This window comes from Montipora capricornis, chromosome 6 (genome assembly GCF_036669925.1).
Source record: "Montipora capricornis isolate CH-2021 chromosome 6, ASM3666992v2, whole genome shotgun sequence".
In the NCBI taxonomy this organism is placed as follows: domain Eukaryota; kingdom Metazoa; phylum Cnidaria; class Anthozoa; order Scleractinia; family Acroporidae; genus Montipora; species Montipora capricornis.
This window is the reverse complement of record NC_090888.1, coordinates 55,958,882-55,980,567: the sequence shown is the minus strand read 5'-3', so window position 1 is coordinate 55,980,567 and position 21,686 is coordinate 55,958,882. Positions and strand designations below refer to the sequence as shown.

Sequence of the window (21,686 nt, the reverse complement as noted above, 5' to 3'; positions counted from 1 at the left end):
GGGAGGTCGAGATGGTGGATGTAAACACATTGCAGCTGCCATGTACTCGCTAGAAGATTTGTTGAACACTCGTGTGAAAGACAGCGTAACTAGTGGTCCATGCACCTGGGTTAAGAGACAAACAGCAAGTACTGTAGCATGCGAACTGAAGGACCTGTTGATTGAGAAAGCAAAAAAACCCTCTTCCAAAAAAAGAAAACGTAAACACACATACTCCCAAAATATCCAAATAGATGTACGTGCTCCCGAAGACACTAATCCTCCAGATGAGAAGTATCTTAGAAATTTCACCCAAAAAATGTGCCAATTACCAACTAGTAGTCCAGTTATCTTGCCTTTATTTAAAAAACTTTACTGTACTACAGAAGCAGACACAGATCAAGTTAGCAAAACCACTAAATCAAGTGAAGACAAGCTTGGGAGTGGTATCATGAAGCTTAAGCTAGAAGAGCTTTTACGAAATGATCCAAATATTTTGCTGGAAGACGTTTTGAGGTTTTTCTCTTTCAGTGATACAGAAATTAACTACATTGAGAGCACCACCACAAAGCAATGGCAATGTGATGACTGGTGTTTACACAAGGCAGGGTTCATAACAGCCTCAAACTGCAAGAGAGTCTTCACCCGCCAAGAAGCACTTGAGAAAAATAGTGCTGAAAATGCCACAAAGTTGGTACAAGCCATAACATCAGCACAGACATCCCTACACTTTAATAAGCAGAAAACAATGGAACCACAAAATGCCAGAGAGTGGGGGCTATTTCATGAAGACAGTGCTCGCAATGCATATAAGCGGGTTGCAAGCCATACCCACCACAAACTGGAATTGATTGCTAAGGGCTTTTTGATTTCAAAGTCAAAGCCATTCCTTGGGGCAAGTGTGGATAATATTCAGAAATGCCAGTGTTCTAAAGGTTGCTCAAACACTGTCGTAGAATATAAATGCCCCTGGAAACACAGAGATCTCCACCCAAAAGAAGCTTTCCTAACCCCAGAAATTGGTGGCATCAGAAATGGTGATGGCTTTGCTTTGAAATCAACTTCAAAATACTATTTCCAAGTTCAGCTTCAAATGTTTGTCAGTGGGCTGGAACTTTGTCAGTTTGTTGTGTGGATGAAGCAAGGAATCTTTTCTGTTGAGGTACCCTATGACGCAACCTTCATGTCAAATGTGTGTGCCAAACTGGAGAGGTTTTGGATAGGTCAAGTCCTCCCCTTCCTGATGACTGTTCTATCTGGGCCAGTATTGCCAGGTATTAACCTCCTGTACGTATTATAAATATTTGTCTCATTATTTTCTCAGTGGATTTATCCAGTTGTTTATTTGCATCTTGGGGATTTTCTTATAGATTCATCACTAGGGGCACACGAATCACATGATGTAGAGGCCATAAACTCTCCAGATGTCCCCAGTGCGTTTCAAAGGACCAGCTCTGAAGCAGATGACAAAACATGCCAATCCAACATCTTTCCTTCTAAACTAGAATGCCATGAAGTTATCGATTTGTTATCCTCTCAGCACAGTACCCCCGCCACACCTTCAGAGAGTGTGCTACTTTCTGGGTTAGAGATATACAAGGAGGACGTGGAAACCGTTCAACCAAATTCTATGATAACTGACACAATAGTTCTGTTTTTGTTCAAGTAAGTAATGTGACATTTCATAATAATTAATTATATTTATTTTGTTCAACACTATCAAGTAAGTATGGTCAATTAAAAGCTGATGAATGATAAATTGCTTGCATAATTACATAATTATACTTCCTACTTTTAATGTATTAATTAAAAGCCAGTATGAATAAGAACAAGTTGGTATTTGGTTTCAGGCAACTACCCCAGTGTTATCCTATTGTCAGTACATTTTTCTATACCACTTTATGTGGGGAGCAGGATGTTAATCAAACAACCTCCAGGTAATAATAATGGAAGTTCAAACAGTGCTTGGAATGAATATTTCATGCTGATATGATAACAATGACTGCTTTATTTGTATGGAGCAACACACATTTCTTATGCAATGGGTGAAAACTGTTCATGACACACACTTTAACAATTTCTTTTAGAATTGTTAGCCAGAAATCAGGAGAGAAGTTTTTTCGGGCAAATCTCCTGAACAGTGGATATGTGATTATTCCAATCAACAGAAGGTCAGAAATACTGTTCCTCCATTTTTATTGAGAATAAAACTTCAGTTATCCTGACAGCTACAATGAAGAAACTGACTGAGATATTAAGTTTTATTTTTTCAGTTTGCATTGGCTCGTCGCTGTATTGACCCCATGGTGAGCATTCTTAGCATACAATTTGATTAAGAAATTGTACCTGCAGTATATCTGCAGTATATCTTATTCACTGGGGTTTACACTGAAACAAAGAAATGTTGATTCGTTTCAAGGCACCTACTGATAATGGACTCCTTGACACGGGATATCAACACAAGGCATGCCGAAATAGACAATATCAACAGGTACGTACAGCAGTGTAATAATAATTATTATTACTGTCAGCTAGTGGATAAGATAACATAAAATGGTAATTGGTTACTGATGTCACGTTTGTGCTGACCATTTTTTACTACTACTGTTTCCTTGTAGATCTAGATCTGCTAATTGAGAATTAAAGTCTGAAATTTTAAAATGAATCATGCTCCTAACATTGCCCACGTCATGACATTTCCAGGTACCACAACAGTTGGCACGAAACAACAAGTGAAGTATTGTTTTAGAACGAGGCTAGGTTAAATTTAGGCTTCGTTTTTTTTTGCATTCGGTCACTAATAAAATGCATGGGCGAAGTTAACCGAATCGCACACGTGACCCTGCCTCATTCCATGTATACTTAGGACTTCAAGATCTATGACCTCCATGTCAACAAAAACGTCACAGAAAATTGCCAGTTTTTATTTGTCAAGTTTTTTTTGTCGGGAGTATACCGGTCATAATATTTTTTCCAGTTTCTAATTAGCTCATCTATGAGTGTAAACAATGGAAGATAAATGACATACCACTCCGGGATGGAGAGCACAGAAGGTTACTTCTTTTGAAGAAAAATGGTAGTTGAGATAATACATAGCCATAATCTGGGAGGTAAATAAAACTAGAGTAATAACGGAGTCAAAGCACTCGACACCAACTTAAGCGAGAAAACCTAGAAGTATTTTATTCTATAATTCTAGAATTTTTGAAGAGGAATGGAAAATGTCACCCAATGTTTTCCATCTAAAACAAATGAAACTACATTTTACGGCATCCTTCATATGCCATAATGCGCTCAGGGAGGGGAAGAGCAGGATATTAGTTTTTAGATCAGGCAGTTTACCCAGCCGAGCACCTACCAAAACTGCACCTGTTGCTCCCAGTGAGACCCTACAACTATGCCACTCATTTTAATATTGGCACTACATATCATTTTAAAACTTGTGGTCTCAATAAATTCAAATAATTATACAACTCTGACAGTTTTCTTTTCAGATTTATAGGGATCCTCCACTCTTAAAGTAAATATCGCTTAAAATGCTCTAAATATACTAAAAAGAAGATATTTCGCATAAAAAAGTATTCTCACCCAAATATATTTTTTTCGGCGTCCAACAAAGGCTCTCACGCTGGTTCGAACTTCCCGCGGCGCGTGAAGCAGTCTGGGCTTGTAACGTAACTTGGTTGCTCGCTTCTCCGGATATCAACACATCACAGCAAAATGCCTCGCTTTTTGTATTTGGTTTTTTCAGGCTTTTTAAAAAAATATATTCTTTCCACCGTTTTGATTCCTGTACTAGGAGGAATCAGGAGCCCATTACCCATTACTGGGCTCCTGGAAGAAAGGATTTCTTTTTTGTTGTCGATTGTCCTTGACGTGACCTACTAGTATCACATACTATTAAATTGACCGTATTCGTATTGTCAGTATTGAACTGCAACTAGCTTGCAATGGAAGCTAACGCGGGGAATATTTTCAAATGCAAATACTTTTAATATATTTCTTCGCATTAGCCTCCCTTGCAAGCTACTCATGGTAGTTCCAGTCCAATACTGAGAATATGAATATGGTCTTTTGGGTGCTAGTTTAAGTGTCTAAAATAATTAAGCCCCTTCTGGTGGGGTTTGTACTCGGATGGGAGACCACCGCGAAGTCCCTGAGAAAACGATATCTAACTTGATTTCATTTTTTTGTTTGGCCGTTGAAGGCTATTATCTTATGTTCTTTATAAGTCTTTTTCATTCCTGTATTGGAAGAAATGGATTCATTTTGATGTCGGTGTAGTTATGTCATTGAAATGATTGATTTCCACTAAAGCCCGTCCATAGAAGACGACTTCGTATTGTCCCCGCCGAAAACTTCTAATCTTATTTATTACACATAACATGAGAATTTTATTCCATAAAGCTTATTTGTACAAATGTACACGCTCTATTTTCACATGTAAAAGAAGCCTATACAGCCGAATCAGGATGGCGTACGGCTCTTTCACGTGTGGAAGTATAACCAATCAACGATAGCGTAAAGGCCTTTCCAAGACAATCACTAATGCATCTCGTGCAAATCGTACTTTGTTATTGAATTAAATTAAATTTGCTTTGGTTCTATTTTTAGTGAGTTTTTGTTTCTAATTTGCGTTCAGAAAACTATTCAAATGTGTAATAAACAGCTCACGACAAAGAAAGTGCTTTGTACGGGGTTGTATTCACTCGTTGTTTGTGTCAAAAACCCTCACTCGCTCGTTCGGGGTTTTTGACACAAACAACTCGTGAATAAAACCCCGTACGCCGCCCTTTGACGTAAACTAAGTGCGGCGTACGGGGCTTCATTCACGAGTTGTTCGTGTATAGTGTATAGTGTATAGTTAAACATTTCACTTCTTCTGAAAACGTAGATGCCACTGCAAGATAATGTAAATACATTTAAAGCTTCAACTTTCCGGTGATCAAGTGATGGCGCTGTGACATAGCTCCCGCTCCTGAGGCAAGATAGCGCGAGTTCAGGTCGCGGGTTTGGAAAGTTTTTTCAGGTTGCTACAAATACACGTCACGGGATACGGGTATTAGAAAAAAAATTTCAATGTGTGACAACGAAGACAACCACGACAAAGAAAGCGGAATGGGCCCGAATTGTTACCGTTGCTGCCTGCGGCATCCCACGGAATAACAGGCTGGCTTGGTTTCCAAAACCTCCCCCCTCCCCCCCCCCCCTTCCCTACCGCTCCGATCGTTGTAAAAATCTCGCCGTGCGGGCTGGTACGTTTGTCGAGATCTCCGTTACGGGCATGAAAAACTTTCCACGTTAACACTTCAGCCCCGGTCACCGGGATGAGAAAGTATGGGGCGCAAAATGTAAAAATTTTATTTAAAGTACTTTCCCCCTATATTTTATGTTATTTATCAAATGTCACAAAAGTTGTCCTGTAATTTATATACAACACATTGACGTACCTTTGTCGTTTTGTCTACGATGCGAAACTTTGCGATTTATAACTCGCAAAGTAGCTAACTCTTCGAATGGACAGGATATCAGATTATTTTTACTGTTCTTTCCTTCTAAAAGTAAGTTCAGAAGAATTTCTTTTCATAGTTTGCGTAAAGATAAAAGGAATTCGCGGCCACCAGAACATGATGATGAATTCGAAGAATTCTCGCATATTTCACACCCTTATTGTAAATTCACCTCTCAATTTCTGATCCTGATATAACACCAAATTCTCATGACCAGCCAACAAAGAAATCTATGCAAGTAGTTTGGACAACGAACTTTTAGATCATGGAGGTGAAAGGGCTTTAGCAAGTGTCCAGAAATGCAAGGACATATGTTCCCAAGCACAAGAGGCGGAAGAGACGAAGCCACCCGCTTAACGTTAATATTACTTTTCAAAAAGCAAAGATTCAGTTAAGGATATACATTAAATTTTATTCCTTTCTCATTTTAAATAAGTCATGCCAGTCATTAATTTAAGCTATTCCTCTCCGTTACAATTTTTGGTACAATTCTTTCCACTCTCACATTGACGGACTTTCCTCTTTAGGATTTGTCCACTAGTCAAATGCGAGAGAAACGGTAACAATTTACACGACTTCAAAGGCATGGTTGTTAATTCCAAACACAACGTTCTAGTATGAAAAGGATAAAACACTTTTAAGCTAACAATCGAATTAAGTAGTAATGCGGCTTTGAAAAATGTCATAGACCAAGCTGGCCAATTCTGCGCAATGGAACAGCGTCTAGGGCCTGCTTTTCACTAGGGACGCAGACGCAAGCACAAGAAACATAGGTAAATTCACTAGTGTTTTGATAATTTGTACCTTTTGCTAGAACAAAAGACCCTAAATTAACAAGTTGGTGTGCATGCCAATGTTGCTTGTGCCAATGCTTGTGTTATTAGTGAAAACCAGGCTCAACCACTAAGAATCAGGTAATACTCTTTTGGACGAAAACTACAACCTTTTCTTTCAAAGAACGCTGCCGTAATACGCATGCGCGCGCCAAACACATTTGGTAAAGCAGGCCAAACACCGCGCATCAAACACGAGAACAATAGCGATGTTTGATGCCGTTTGATTGGATTTTTGATGGCTTTCAAAGTTAACCTTGCAAACACGATCAAACAAGGTGGCCTAACGACCAAATCTTTAGTTACCAAACATGTTTGATCATGTTAGGTCATCAACCATTTTACGTTTGACCGGGGCTTTAGCAACAACTTAAAAGAACAGGGAGATCAGAACAAAAATCCCTTCTTTCTAATCTCATCAAATTTCTGCCATGGAAATACGACTTAATTTAGGTTGAATTCCGCCACTGATTATAGCCTCGCTCTTTTTCATTACATATGCTATTCCGCGTATTCTACTTAGTTTCTAAAGACAACGCTTACGCAAACACGAATGATTAGGTTACAATAGACAACGAAGACGGCTTCCAAGTCCCTGAATTGAAACGCAAACAGCCGTGACCAGACCACGAAATAGGCAAAAGTGTTAAAATCAACAGAAGATTGCTTAAACCCTTAATTTATTCAGCTTCCAGCAAGCCTTGATCCCATAACGACTTAACAAGTGACAAACGCTCCTTTTCAGGAAGATCTAAGCCGCTAACTGTGACGAACTTGTCTCGATCAGCTGTGATCTGCCGCAGGGCGTCTTTGTACCGGAATGGAAACTTCAGAGTAGAACATGGCTAAAAAAAAAAAAAACATGAAACTGAGTCTGTCGAAACAATGGTTGTTTTCCATTTCTAAATGGAAACCGATTAGAACATGGTCTGTTCCAGTGGTAGGGAAAAACTCCCGGATTGGGAAACCAACGTTGGTTGTGGTTTATGGTTGGCGGAATGGTGCAAAATTCGAGAAGTCAAAATCGCTTCCAACATAAACAACCAACCGGCAGCTTGAAACATTTTTTCCCTAAGTCAACAATGAAATTCGTCCAGATTCAAGGGCTAATGCAATAACCAACAATTAAAACACGCACTTAATTTAAAACAACAGTCAAAAGTAAGTCAACATTTTAAGGGCAACGAATCACCTCGAAATCAACATCGAAAAGCGATGTCAACTTCAATGACAAAAAATATCTATTTCAACAATTTGGGGACGAGCGACTGGCTGTGGTCGGTGAAGGTTGTTGGAGGCGAAAACTTCCGGCATGCTAGCAGTAGAACCGGGCGGCCTAGAGAGTACTGAATAGGGCTTGTTTCAACTAATTGCAGTCCCTGATCATACCTGGATTATAATTACTTCAAACAACCTCAAAGGGTTGTTTAAAGTAATTACAATGCGTAATTAAACAGAAGGGCGAGCACGTGGTGGTATGAGCAGACGAAACTTTCTAATCGCTTTATGGAGTGAAGGTTTGTATTTGTCTTCTTCTATTCTCGGAAGCTATCTTCTCACCTCAAGCACATGATGGTGATGATAATCGTGGCAGCCACGCGATACGGCGCCATTTTGTTTCACACTGCGAGGTTACCCTGCGTATTGTATTAGAATTTTCGCAGATGTGAACAGAACCATAATTGAAAAAAATTGAATGAAGTATGATAGCCTGATATATACTTCAGTTGATCATAATCAACGTTGAGTGTGAACACGACTTTAGATTTTGAGCAATTGAAAGCGTTAAAATTCACTACAAACGTTTCCTAAAAGTTGCGAAACTCTTCTAAGGCCCGATTCAAACGTCAAACTTTTCATGTGCCGAATGTAATGCAAATGAGCGAAAACAATAGATTTTGCTCATTTGCATTCGGATTCGGCACGTGAAAAGTTAGAAGTTTGAAACGGGCCTAACACTGCCTCATGTTCATCATTCACATTCAAAATAATATCACACTTGTAGGCTTCTTTTGTAAAGGCTCAATTCATTTACAGCCGGCTGTCAATAAATATAATGAGTTGATGTTGGAAGCAATTTGGACTTACAGAATTTTGCACCATTCTGCCAACCACAGTAGTGTTTCCACTAAAATTCTTAATAAAAATTTTCGAAGCTTTTTGGTAAATTAAAACAGCCACAAACAAATCGCTTTATGCTAAAATGACTTACTTTCATTTGACAGAACCTTTTTACGCCCCCAGTTTTCTTTTGGATTCAGTTTCGTGAAAAAATTAGCGAATTACAGATTGTTTAAGCTTTCTGTCATAAGAGCGAACTTCGTCTTGAGTGCACGTACGCCGGGTGTGAGTTTCAGGGTCAACCTCGTTCCCAGAGTTCCCAGGGCTCTCGGCGGTGAAAAGCCCTGGAAACGAGGTTGTTTACGGGTTTGAGCACTCGCTGTGGATTCGCTGGTCAACTTTTTTTTTCGAACGCACTTGCTGCGATCTAACACATATGGTAGCACCTGTAACCTAGTTCAAAGGTCGCTGTTGAGAAACGGTGCAATAACTCCCCACTAGAGGGATTATAGATTAACATTAGAAACTGGAAGCAAGATCCCCTCCTACACAACTCCGGGTTAAATACCACAACAAAACCGAACATCGCCACGTGCCATACCACAATGCAAACCGACAGCCCAGCACTGTAATCTTGTCTACCCAAAGAAGGAGTAAAAAACCAAACAAGTCTCTCCCTCAATTGAAGAATTATTCTTCGTTGTCAATTTCTTCCAAATGAAGTATTATCGTTCATTTTGGACACTGAAAGCTTGATAGGGATCATGGGAAATGAACATATTTCTTTTAAAAGCCAAACCCAAATGTCTGGACTCGCAGGACTCGCACCTGGGAACGTGTGATTTATAACCCCTTCACTTAACCACTACACTACCACATCACTAATTGCAAGGTTGTCTCTATTCTTTCAAAAGTGCCGCTGTAAACGTGTATTAACACCCGCTAAGAAGCAAGCTCACACGGAGAAATGTGTCGTTTACCAAACTTCAAGAGAAAGCTAACCATTTTAAAATGAAGCCTGAGACTTAACCAGTATTCAGAAATGATTTTATATTTATACTAATTAGGTTGGGTAAATAATCTGCACATTTTTTCGTTAGTTGATCTTTTCTGGTAAAGTGGATAAAACAGTTCCTTCAAAATGGGTGCTCTGGGTTCAAATCCTGTCCAGGGGCAACCTTGTCGCCAGGGCGCTTTTCCCTGGCTTTGAAGCCAGGGAAAAGCACCCTGGGGACGAGGTTGGTTCAGGGGCTTCATTTTACTTTTTTCTTTTTATTTGCTACCACAAGTCCTGGAACTGAGTAATCTAAATGGAGGATTATATTTCATTTGGAGCAAACTGCCAATGACGGAGGAAGAGGTCGTGTTGTAAAAGACTTGAATGAAGAACCCTTCGCGTGAGACAACCCTGTTGGTATGCCTTGGATCAAGAAGGGGTAGAAAGAGGCTGGATAGAAGATCTCGAGTTAAAATGGGGAAAATCTTCCAGCTTAACTTATCAGTCACGAACGTGGTTTCATTACAGCTACTTACAGTTGGGTCGCCCATCATATGGGAGGCTCTCTTGTTCTTGACGGAATGAAGGACCAAGATGTACTCGTCTCCAGCGTCCCCGTTGTCAAATGCGTCATTTTCGTTCCCACTCCCTTCATCTTCATCCTCGTCTTCGGCTTGCATTTCTTCATCACCCTCTTCGTCCTTTTCTGTTTTCTTATTTTTTGCTTTGGTTCCTTTGGGTTTTTCCGTTTTCTTTGCCTTTCCTTGTGGTTTCTTCGCGTCCTTGCTCTTGGCCTCTTTCTTGTTCTCCTCGTTCTCTTCGGATTCCTCAGCCTCCTGAAATGTTTTGACAAAAATGAACTTAAATTAAATGAGCTTCATGAGCGTCAATTCTTCACGCGCTTGGGCACGCCTCGTCTGGGAATCGCGGCCCGCGGGCCACACGAGATTGGTGGGAGCCGGGTGCTTTACCACTGAGCCAGCTCTGCTCCCCCAACAAAAGCAGCAAATAGCATCAACTAGATCGTCTGAATTAAATGGAAAGCTGAAATCCCAAAAATTTGAGTTTGTTGTGGCTTTTCAACGAAACGTCAAGACCAAACTTCAAACCAAACCTTTCCAACGTAGCCTGTTGAGAAAAGTATCTGTATCGATGTCGTTCCGTAACAGTCTTAGTAATACCAAGTCTATTTTTGACGACCGATTAGGGTCGTTGCATGTTTTCAATGAGCTCTCCTGATTCAGCAAACATTTCCAAAGTGAGAGAACTTGTTTTTCATAATTGTGTGTGAAGCCGCCTTATAAACGAAAGAACACGCTATGACGGCTATGTTTTGGGAAAGCGTGCAACCTAACCTCTTCATCGCTCCCATTTTCGTCCTCCTCTTCTTCACTTTCCGACAGTTCGTCGTCACTCGCATTTCCAGGAACACCGTCCGACAAGTCTCCGATTAACACACGAACGTGATCGGGATGAGACAATCTGACCTTGCTGTCGTCGGAAGGGGCCGTTTTTTTCTTCTTTCCTGCAATGAAGAGAGAAACTTCTTCTTTCTTGGAATATAAACAAAAAAACTGTTTAATAATTCATGGGCGCAACAGTCTATCAAAATTAGACGTCACGCGCATGAACTTTAAACCCGATAAAACACTCCTCATTAGAATTCTCTTAGACAAAGCCAGGCATGTTCTTCTTGTATGCTAACCCCAGGTCCAGGGTTAGCCAGTATGTGAAATTTCATCATGTTTCTGTTTTTCTCTTAGCATTTCCTTGTCATCGTTAAGAAACATGATATAAAAGGCACTTCGTTGCTTATTTGGGGTAATCCGACGCCCTTTAAGGAAGGAAGATGGTACTAGACGACTGCGTTATGTACTACGTAATAAACGAGCATGGGCACGATGAGGATAAGTAAGTATGTAGTAATAAACGAGCAGGAGTGTTTAATCGGGTTTAAAACTAAGAGGCGAAGCCATGCGGTTTTAAACCCGATAGAAAACGACATACGAATTTATTGAACGGCTTCAAAAACATTCCACAACGAGCGTCTCTCTCTGGAGTCCAGATAATGATGCAAAATGTAAGGGGAAGATATTAGCTCGCAAATGACATTTTTAACATGCTACGTTGTTAGCTGCAAAGTCCTTATGGTGACAACTGAAAATGAAATTGCACTTTGCAATGGGTTGGTTAGGAAATAAGGAAGATACCTGTTTACAAACATTGCTTTTGTTAGTTGAATGTGCCAACCACAGGAACAAAAGACACCCCTTGTTTCTACAACCAAAGAGGCTCTGGCTGGGACATTAACGATAAAAGGTGACGTCAACGATATCTTCCCCAGGCAAGAGAAAATCAAGTTTTCTCCTGCCCTAGGCTATGACGAGATGTGTTTTTTTCCTATGGCAACTGGGGGATACTCGGAAAAATCCGAGCGCTCCATTGCAAGAGTCGAGCCTACGATCCGCTCCCGATTACAGTAAACACCCGCTCATAAGAACAAGTGGATTAAGAACATCAGGCTGAAATTTTGCCAATAAAGCACCATATAAAAAACAAATTCAGCATGATAAATAAAACATGTTCTTCATTCAAATTGTACGTTATCAGTCCTGTTATGGAGTATGATGATGTGCTTTGGGACGTCTCTACTGATGAGGAAAGCTAACTCCTTGAATCGGTTCAGTATGAAGCCGGGAAAGTCGTCACAGGTGCTATGAGAGGATTAAGTAGGATTCGCCTTATGGGACTGGTGTGATCTCGTATGACTTGAACTCTATTGGCCGCATAGACATGAAATCGGCTTGATTCGTTCCTTATAAATTCTAAGACAACCTTACTGTCTATCCAATAGTGTTCCTCGATGTTTTCAAACTCTAACTGATTCGTTCTTTAACATGTCACCAATCTTTACAGAAATCGTGGCTGCAGCCAATTCCAATCTTGGGACACTAACTGTTTTCTTCGGCGTTACTCGGGCCTTTCCGATAACAAACGAAACATGCACCTTTCCCTACTTGTCTTCGATTCTCAAACAGGAGCACTACACGTATCCAGAAAGCGAAGCATCTACATGCCGTGGAGCTGTGCGGATACGACTACCCCAAACTCTGCAGGCTTAAAACTTCAATTGCTTCACCTACTGGTTCATACCAGCTGTCGTTGTGGCAGATGTCTTGTAATATCTGTTTCCCGATAGGCACTACTGGAGCAATGAAACTCATTGGGTCGTAAATAGAGCTAATCGTTGAAAGGATACCCCCTGCGTGTGCAGGGCTTATCCTTAAGTTCAATTCCGAGGTTAAACGTATCTGAGTAAAGACACCAAATAACTCTCAATGCTCTCTCGATGGGTAACCTGTCTTGGCCCAGTGTGAGGGCCTTCACATTATCCGCTCTGTCTTCTTGGGGAATTGAGTTGATGATGCCTTCCGTGTTGCCGACATCCTCCATTTTGACAAACTGCTTTGACGTCATTCGCTATTTAATAGCTTCATCTTCAGTGCTCGACGATTTGAGGACATCGTCTACGTAGACATTTCTTCAAAGTTTGTTAGCTACCTCAATCCCATACTCATCTTCATTGTCGTCTGCCGTACTACGCTTGAGAGCGTAGTTTGCACATGCAGGGTATGAACATGCGCCAAATAAATGGTCTGTCATACAATACTCTGCAATATCCTTCTCTATGTCTCCATCTGGCCACCACAAGAACTTGAGGAAACTTTGATCTTCCTTCCTTACTTTCACTTGAAAGAACATTTTCTCAATGTCTGCCATAAAGGCGTACTTCTCTTGCTGGAATCTGATAACAACACCAAGTAAACTGCTTGTAAAATCTGGACTTTGAAGGGGCTTGTCATTTAAGGAGTGCCCTTCAAATGTAGCCGAGCAATCAAACACCACCCGCAATTACGTTGGCTTCTGCGGGTGGTAAATTCCATGATGCGGCAAATACCAATTCTTCCCATTTTGATCCTTACATTCTTTATCCACCTTGCGAGCATATCCTTTAGAGACAATCTCAGACATAAACTGCAGTTATCCATGTGATAATTGTCATCAGACTTCCGGCGTGTCTTCAGACTGTTCAAGAGTTTCTGTGCCTGTGTATAGTTGTTTGGGAGTTGAGTGTTCTGATGTTTCAATGGGAGTGGCAACTCATAACTCAAATCTACGTTAAATCGGCTCTTGCTCAAAATATTTAGTTTCTCACTTTGTAATTACACCGATCAGATCAAGCCACTGATTCAACGTACACCGACAGGAAGATTGTTTACGGTTGCTTGCTTCAAAAGTCTGTAACTCATAATGCATGTCTTCTAAGTGGATTATGGCCTTCTCTTTCGTTTCGTAAAACTTGATGTCTTCGCGTGACATTGTAGTTCCCTTTTCTATTTTGGAAAAGTCCAATTTGAACATTCGCTGGATAGCTTGTAGAATTATCTGCTCCTTAACCGTTCTCCGGGGGATTATGTACCCTCGGGGGGTCATGAGGGTGTTATCTACTTTAGGGCCAATTCTGTTACAAGTGATATCGCTGCCGTGCTTCACAGTGCGAAGAGGGCCATTGATGTACCATCCAAGAAGCGAGCGTACTGCGTATGGGTCATGTTCTTCAAAATAAGCAATTCCTCTCGGTCTCAGAACGCTCGGACAGTTCAATCCGATTAGGAAACTCGCTTCAACATTTTCCGTGTAGGGAGGAATGTGAGTACTCACTTCCTTCAAATGAGCCATCTTACTAATCACGTCGGACCGAGGTATTTCACTGGGGTCTGCTGGAATAAAGTTTACCGCGGTGTCAACAAAGGCAACAAAGCTGGGCCGCAGGCTCAGCAGTGACAGAGAAGTCGGGCGGTCTATATCAGCTTTGTTACTTTTGTTAGAAAGTGTTGAAGTGTTTAAGCATGCGACCTCTTTGAGCCGCGGACGGCAACCGGAAGTGAGCTGTTTTCCCTTTTATCCTGTCTTGTCACTACCATCTTTATATTGCTAAGTATCTTTCCTCCATAAGAGATGATTAGGTTAAAAATCTGGGAGACGCTATCGTCTTGGCATGCGAAATGCTTATTTCCGGTTGCCGTCCGCGGCCCAAAAACGTCGCGTACTTAAACTCCCTAATATGGCATCCCTGCCGGACTTCGAGCTGTTTCAAGTGACAGTGAACTAAAAGCGATGGCGACGTTTTTGAGATACGCGGACAGCAACCTGAGGTGAACATTTCGCATGCCAGGAAGCATGCAGTGTCTCCCAGATTTTTAAACTAATCATCCCCAATGGAGAAATGGTACTTAGCAATAAAAAGGTGGCTGTGTGAAGAAAAGTAAAAAGGGAAAACAGTTCACTTCCGATTGCAAATGAAAGTTAGCCGTTTTCCTTTCTAACGTGTCTTGACAATACGACATTAAAACGGCTGACTATCTTTTCGCTCTTTGGCAGAGACTACTGGCCTAACATGCGAAATGTTCACTTCTGGTTCACGTTCGTGGCTCAAAAACGTTGTCGCGCGCCATCAGAGAGAATTCCCAAACGCCGGCTATCGTGAATCGCATTAGGAGCAGCGCTGGCGCAGTGGTGAGAGCACTTGCCTTCCACCAAAGTGGATCGGAATCGATTCCCGGATTCGACGCCATATGTGGGTCGAGCTTGTTGGTTCTCTCCTCCGCTCCGAGAGCTTTTCCCCGTGTACTCCGGTTTTCCCATCTTCTTAAAAACCAACATCTCGTTTTATTTGTGGGGAGTTCTGATTTCAGTTGATTTGTAGTTTCCCCAATTAGTAGACCACTCGTGCTCGGCAAAATTACCTTCAGATTTAAATAAAGTGATATTATTATTATTAACATTAACAGCTCAAATCCTTAATGAACAGAATGACATGACAAACATGGCAGCAAGGCAAGGTAGGAACTAGTCAAACTATCCTACATAGCTCAAGTGACATAAAATTAGAAAACTAATGCACTGGAAAGGCAAATACCCCCCACAGAACAGAGATTGCTGATATTGACACTGCCAGAACTTATCGGTGGCTCAGGGGTCGGGATCTTAAACTGAAGCACAAAATAGTAGAACTAGCGAACACCATGCCTTAATGATTTCAACAATTATCAAATTGTGGAAACAATAGAGAAAAAAAAGAAACATTGAATATACATATTAAGTAACTAAGCGTAGATATTTAAATAATACTTACATGCATAACCTTAAACCTAGGACTACATGAAAAGAAAAAGAAGGCTACATTTATACATATATTTAATTATGGGTTGAGAGCAATCCAGATTTTTATAACTCATGCAGTTTCCGTAACAGTTTCGACTGACGCGTGTAGACTGTGATCAGACCCAGCACATTTTTTGCAGGCTGCCCTGTTTTAGGCAAAAACGAATACATTACATCACGGTTAATTTACCGGGGCACCCAACGATAATCTTCGGTCAAATATGTGTTCGGGAGTCAAACTATGCTAAGAATTTCGGTTCTACGTTTCTAAACAGCTATAGAATTTTCTATTAAACATCACCTTAAAGATCCGCAACCACAAAAAAGGAGTCCCGTGTTCGGAAGAGATATTTCTGCATTTTTTGGCACTTAAAAAGGTCACCTAGAGGTTTCGGATGAGCAAATGGTTCGCTGGGAAGTTCTTAGAAGGCTACGTTCAGCTAGCAAATTCTGAAATGAAAATGTCTTCCCCTAAAATTTTCGGACTTTTCAATTTTCAGCTAAGATTTCCGAACAGATCAAATTCTTCTACGTGATAAACATAACCCTTTAGACTGTCTTTATACATTGTAAGGAGCCTAGAAATGCCTCTTAAGGGCTTTGACTTCAGTTGCTCGTTGGGTGCCCTTGAATTTATTTCATTATTTTGACGACCTGCTCCGGTAGTATGACTCATGAATTCCGAGAAAAAGGTCGGGAACAGTTGAAAGCAAACCCTTTTCCCATATGATGGCCATGTTTTCTTCTGACAATGTCAAAAAGATATTCTGTAAAGTAGAGTACTGTCATTAGGGTGAGAACTACGTTGGCGATAACATGAGAACGCCACTTATGCGAGTTCCAAACCTTTAGAACAGCAACATTGAAAAGAGTGACCTGTAGCCATACTGATACGGTGTTGAAAACAACATCAATGGCCAGACCGGTTGCGCAGCTCTCGATAAATCCTCAGATAAGATCCGAGACAGGCTGGTTTGAGACATCGGGATACATAAACTTGTAGACGTAAATAAACCCCACGGCCCTGACTAGAGCTGTGGGCTCCGTGAGGAGCAACTGAATGCTAACATCAGCTACAAAACGCATGCTTCGCGGGGTGCGCAAATTCCTTAGGGAGAAGGTAAAAGTTTGTGATCTGTTACACCGGAAGAATATTTTGTACATGAAGTCCCATATGTAATCTCGCATTGTGACAGTTAAGCGTTTTAAAAGATCAATCGCTGCATGGCCCACTCCTAAAGCAACGAAAAGCCCAAAGCTCGTCAGCTCGGCTTGCATAACTCGGAAGACAATGGCCGAACTCGAATAGAGGCATCCTACCAAGAGGTAAAGGAGGCCTGGATGAACAAGCTCAAAGTTTGGGGCAAGGGCGCGTACTATAACTTTGGGGAGAGAAAGGAGCAAAGGGCACGCTCCAGCGATAAAAACTTTTTCCATCTCGCTTTTTCTGTTGTACCATGGAAATATGCTGTAAACCAGAACAAAAGCAGCTGGTATACCCATCAAGAACTGAAGTCCTAAGAGAAATGTCAGTTTGAGCAGTTTCTTCTTAGTTTGCTCTTGAACTGGTGTGTGGGATGACATTAGGTCCTTGGCGATGATCATGCTGTTTCCGAATACAACTACGGTGAAAAGAACATTTAAAGGGTAGGACGTCCAGAGCTGTTTATAAATACCAAATATCTGCAAGCAGAGTCGATAGCTAGCATCTACGAAGACCGCCAAGAGGTTGATCGCAAGGAGGTTCAGATCTTTCAAAACAGAATATCCAAACATGCAGAGCATGATGGAGAAATGCCACAGCTCGATCATAAAACCTTCGACAGATTGGCCAGTAACTCGAATGCTCTGAATCACCCGCGGCATACTAGTCCAGTTGAGTGTCTTTTCATAGCAAAGGTCGGCCGTACTGAAATCTACAACTGCCACTGCGATTGCGAGCAAACCGATACTGGATCCAATTATTAACTGCATTAGAAAAATGGCCCTAAAACACGACACAAACGACGTCCACCTAGATGGTCGAGAATCCTTCCAAGTCATACTTCCACAAGCACCGAAAGGAGGATCGAACTCTTGGAATATCGTGTCGTTCGGATCGAACTTTGTAAATTCTTCTAAGGTGGAACGCTGTTGAACAAGTAGCGGTTCTATCTCGGAATTATCATGGTCTTGAACATTCCGTGACCCGCAAGGTGTTGTTGGCGGGTTTTCTAGAACGCTAGCGGTAAAACTCTCGACAATGTAGGCAAAAAATGCTACAACAGCTTCCTACATACTTAATCCTTCGATAACAACTGAAAAGGACGAAGCTGGAAGTGTCCCCAAAGCCTTTCGGGCGAGAATGTTTGACTGACAAAGAAAGATCATCGCGTAAAGGCCCTAGAAAACGTCTTCAACATTTGCTTCAACATCCATTCGATTTGAAAGGTTGTTGAATGATGTTGAACGGTGGGATGGGCATACGGTTTCAACATTTCATTCAACAAATCTAAGCGAGTGGCCCGTTATTTTCGCCTTAATATCTTGTTTAGTATGGCTTCCAGTTCTGTGTAAGCGACGTCTCTCTTTTCGCGATTGTGTTAGTCTTTGCCGAAGACGTCCCACAGAGAGCTTCGCTTCTCCACCTCATCTATGAGCGTTTCTATCTCGCTTTGTTTTGTCTGCCTCCGGTGCTTTTCTTTTCCGTGTTGCAGTGTTGATCTCTACTTCAAAATCGTCTGGCGTGTTATAGTCCTCCATTGTAGGATCAGCTGATCGAAATACTATTATCGCCTGGACGTACCACAGCCACACACAAAAGTGTCTTCCTTTGCTACCATCTTTTCTTAATTGCGCATGCGCTTGCTCAACACTGTTGAAAGAGCGGGGCAAATTACTCCAACTCCGCTTCAACATTCCGAACATTCCAGAGAACAAAAGAAATGTTGAACGGATGTTGAAGCAAAGTTTAAAGGCTTTTAAACTCTTTCAACATCGATTCAACATCGTTTCAACACGTTTCAACACGTTGGAAAGGGAGTGGCAAACGCTTTAAGCATTGCCATTCAACAAAATCGAAAGGATGTTGAAGCAAATGTCGAAGCCGTTTGCTAGGGCCTTAATTCTATTGTCTATTTTGCTGAACCGAACAAAGTCCACCAAGATTGTAACTCGGATACCTTCCACAGGTAGTCCGAGTAATAAGAATTAGGCGATGATCTTTCTTTGTCAGTGAAACATTCTCACCCGGAAGGCTTTGGGGACACTTCCAGCTTCGTCCTTTTCAGTTGTTATCGAAGGATCAAGTATATTGGAAGCTGTTGTAGCATTTTTTGCCTACATTGTCGAGAGTTTTACCGCTAGCGTTCTAGAAAACCCGCGAACAATACCTTGCGGGTCACGGAATGTTCAAGACCATGGTAATTCCGAGAAAGAACCGCTTCTTGTTCTACAGCGTTTCACCGTAGAAGAGTTTACAAACTTCGATCCTAACGATACAATATTCCAAGAGGTCGATTCTCCTTTCGGTGCTTGTGGAAGTATGGCTTGGAAGGATTCTCGACCATCTAGGTGGACGTCGTTTGTGTCGTGTTTTAGGGCCATTTTTCCAATGCAGTTAATAATTGGATCTAGTATCGGTTTGCTCGCAATCGCAGTGGCAGTTGTAGATTTCAATACGGCCCATCTTTGCTATCAAGAGACATTCCGCTGGAATAGTATGCTGAGGGTAATTCAGAGCGTTGAAGTTATTAGCCAATCTGTCGAAGGTTTTATTGTCGAGCTGTGGCATTTCTCCATCATGCTCTGCATGTTCGGATATTCTGTTTTGAAAGATCTGAACCTCCTTGCGATCAACCTCTTGGCGGCCTTCGTAGATGCTAGCTATCGACTCTGCTTGCAGATATTTGGTATTTATAAACAGCCCTGGACGTCCTACCCTTTAAATGTTCTTTTCACCGTAGTTGTATTCGGAAACAGCATAATCATCGCCAAGCACCTTATGTCATCCCACACACCAGTTCAAGAGCAAACTAAGACGAAACTGCTCAAACTGACATTTCTCTTAGGACTTCAGTTCTTGATGGGTATACCAGCTGCTTTTGTTCTGGTTTACAGCATATCTCCATGGTACAACAGCAAAAGCGAGATGGAAAAAGTTTTTATCGCTGGAGTGTGCCCTTTGCTTCTTTCTCTCCCCAAAGTTATAGCACGCGTGCTTGCCCCAAAATTTGAGCTTGTTCATCCAGGCCTCCTTTACCTCTTGGTAGGATGCCTATATTCGAGTTCGGCCATTGTCTTCCGAGTTATGCAAGCCGAGCTGACGAGCTTTGGGCTTTTCGTTGCTTTAGGAGTGGGCCATGCAGTGATTGATCTTTTAAAACGCTTAACTGTCACAATGCGAGATTACATATGGGACTTCATGTACAAAATACTCTTCCGGTGTAACAGATCACAAACTTTTACCTTCTCCCCAAGGAATTCGCGCACCCCGCGAAGCAAGCGTTTTGTAGCAGATGTTAGCATTCAGTTGCTCCTCACGGAGCCCACAGCTCTAGTCAGGGCCGTGGGGTTTATTTACGTCTACAAGTTTATGTATCCCGATGTCTCAAACCAGCCTGTCTCGGATCTTATCTGGGGATTGATCGAGCGCTGCGTAACCGGTCTGCCCATTGATGTGGTTTTCAACACGGTATGAGGATGTCTACAGGTCACGCTTTTCAATGTCGCTGTTCTAAAAGTTTGGAACTCGCATAAGTGGCGTGCTCATGTTATCGCCAACGCAGTTTGTACCCTAATGACAGTACTCTACTTTACAGAATATCTTTTTGACATTGTCAGAAGAAAACATGGCAATCATATGGCAAAAAGGTTTGCTTTCAACTGTTTCCGACCTTTTTCTCGGAATTCATGAGTCATAATACTGAAGCAGGTCGTCAAAATAATGAAATAAATTCAAGGGCACCCAACGAGCAACTGAAGTCAAAGCCCTTGAGAGGCATTTCTAGGCTCCTTACAATGTATAAAGACAGTCTAAAGGGTTATGTTTATCACGTAGAAGAATTTGATCTGTTCGGAAATCTTAGCTGAAAATTGAAGTGTCCGAAAATTTTAGGGGAAGACATTTTCATTTCAGAAGTTGCTAGCTGAACGTAGCCTTCTAAGAACTTCCCAGCGAACCATTTGCTCATCCGAAACCTCCAGGTGACCTTTTTAAGTGCCAAAAAATGCAGAAATATCTCTTCCGAACACGTAGGGGAATACTTCTAGGTTTTCTAGCTTAAGTTGGTGTCAAGTGCTTTGACTCTGTGATTACTCTAGTTTTATTTGCCTCCCAGATCATGGCTATGTATTATCTCAACTACCATTTATCTTCAAAAGAAGTAACCTTCTGCGCTCTCCATCCCGGAGTGGTATGTCATTTATCTTCCATTGTTAACACTCATAGATGAGCTAGTTAGAAACTGGAAAAAATATTATGACTGGTATACTCCAGACAAAAAAAACTTGAGAAACAAAAACTGGCAATAGACCATTTTACAGTTGTAGCTAAGTTACCTCGCCTAAGAATGGAAGCGTGGCTGCCGGTGACCCTGGTTTGATACAAACCTTCATGCTTTTGTAAATGTAATATGGACTAATTAGAATTACAACAACACAATTTACATGATAAAAGCAGTGGGGGCTGTATCAATACAAGGTTACAGGTCGCTGCGCAAACAACTGTAAAATGGCCTATTTTCCATGATGTTTTTGTTGCCATGACCGTCATAGATCTTGAAGTCCTAAGTATACATGGAATGAGGCAGGGTCAAGTGTGCACGTTGGGTAACTTCGCCCATGCGCGTGACTAGTGACCGAATGCAAGAAAAAAAACCGAAATTTAACCTCGCCTCGTTCTAAAACAAAACTTCACTTGTATTCTGGGCTAGTTAGGCTAGTAGGGGTAGTTCTGGGCTAGTTGGAGTTAAGAACATGGACGAGGAGTAATTTTTTGGTCACCATTTATGAAAGCAACCTTATATTTCCAGAGCTTTGTCGGACTGCTCTCTGTCAATCTTACTTGCTCTGCTGCGCAAAGTCCTGAGACAGAATGTTTTA

The 21,686-nt window shown here is 41.5% G+C and overlaps 3 protein-coding genes across 3 annotated transcripts in view; 1 reads left to right on the top strand and 2 right to left on the bottom strand.

Annotated features, from left to right (window-relative positions):
* Positions 1-5,880: 5,880 nt before the first annotated feature.
* Positions 5,881-21,686, bottom strand: part of LOC138052613 (ribosomal oxygenase 2-like) — a 63,978-nt gene continuing 48,172 nt past the window's right edge. Inside the window, exons 7-9 of the mRNA XM_068899154.1 lie at positions 10,736-10,905; positions 9,917-10,216; positions 5,881-7,167 (exon numbers count right to left, since the gene is read on the bottom strand). Coding sequence (XP_068755255.1) covers positions 7,003-7,167; positions 9,917-10,216; positions 10,736-10,905 — 635 coding nt within the window. The 3' untranslated portion in view covers positions 5,881-7,002. The remainder of the gene's footprint in view (positions 7,168-9,916; positions 10,217-10,735; positions 10,906-21,686) is intronic.
* On the bottom strand, positions 16,541-17,933 carry LOC138050671 (uncharacterized). The gene has a single exon (XM_068896979.1). The coding sequence runs from the start codon at positions 17,646-17,648 to the stop codon at positions 16,554-16,556; it is 1,095 nt and encodes a 364-aa protein (XP_068753080.1). The 5' UTR covers positions 17,649-17,933; the 3' UTR covers positions 16,541-16,553.
* LOC138052621 (uncharacterized) overlaps positions 19,087-21,686 on the top strand; it is a 4,313-nt gene continuing 1,713 nt past the window's right edge. Inside the window, exons 1-2 of the mRNA XM_068899162.1 lie at positions 19,087-20,456; positions 20,924-21,686. The exon at positions 20,924-21,686 is cut by the window's right edge and continues 1,713 nt beyond it. Coding sequence (XP_068755263.1) covers positions 19,129-20,283 — 1,155 coding nt within the window. The 5' untranslated portion in view covers positions 19,087-19,128 and the 3' untranslated portion in view covers positions 20,284-20,456; positions 20,924-21,686. The remainder of the gene's footprint in view (positions 20,457-20,923) is intronic.

Coding starts and splice junctions, on each gene's coding strand:
- LOC138050671 (XM_068896979.1), bottom strand. CDS start 17,648: ATGACTTGGAAGGATTCTCGACCATCTAGGTGGACGTCGTTTGTGTCG.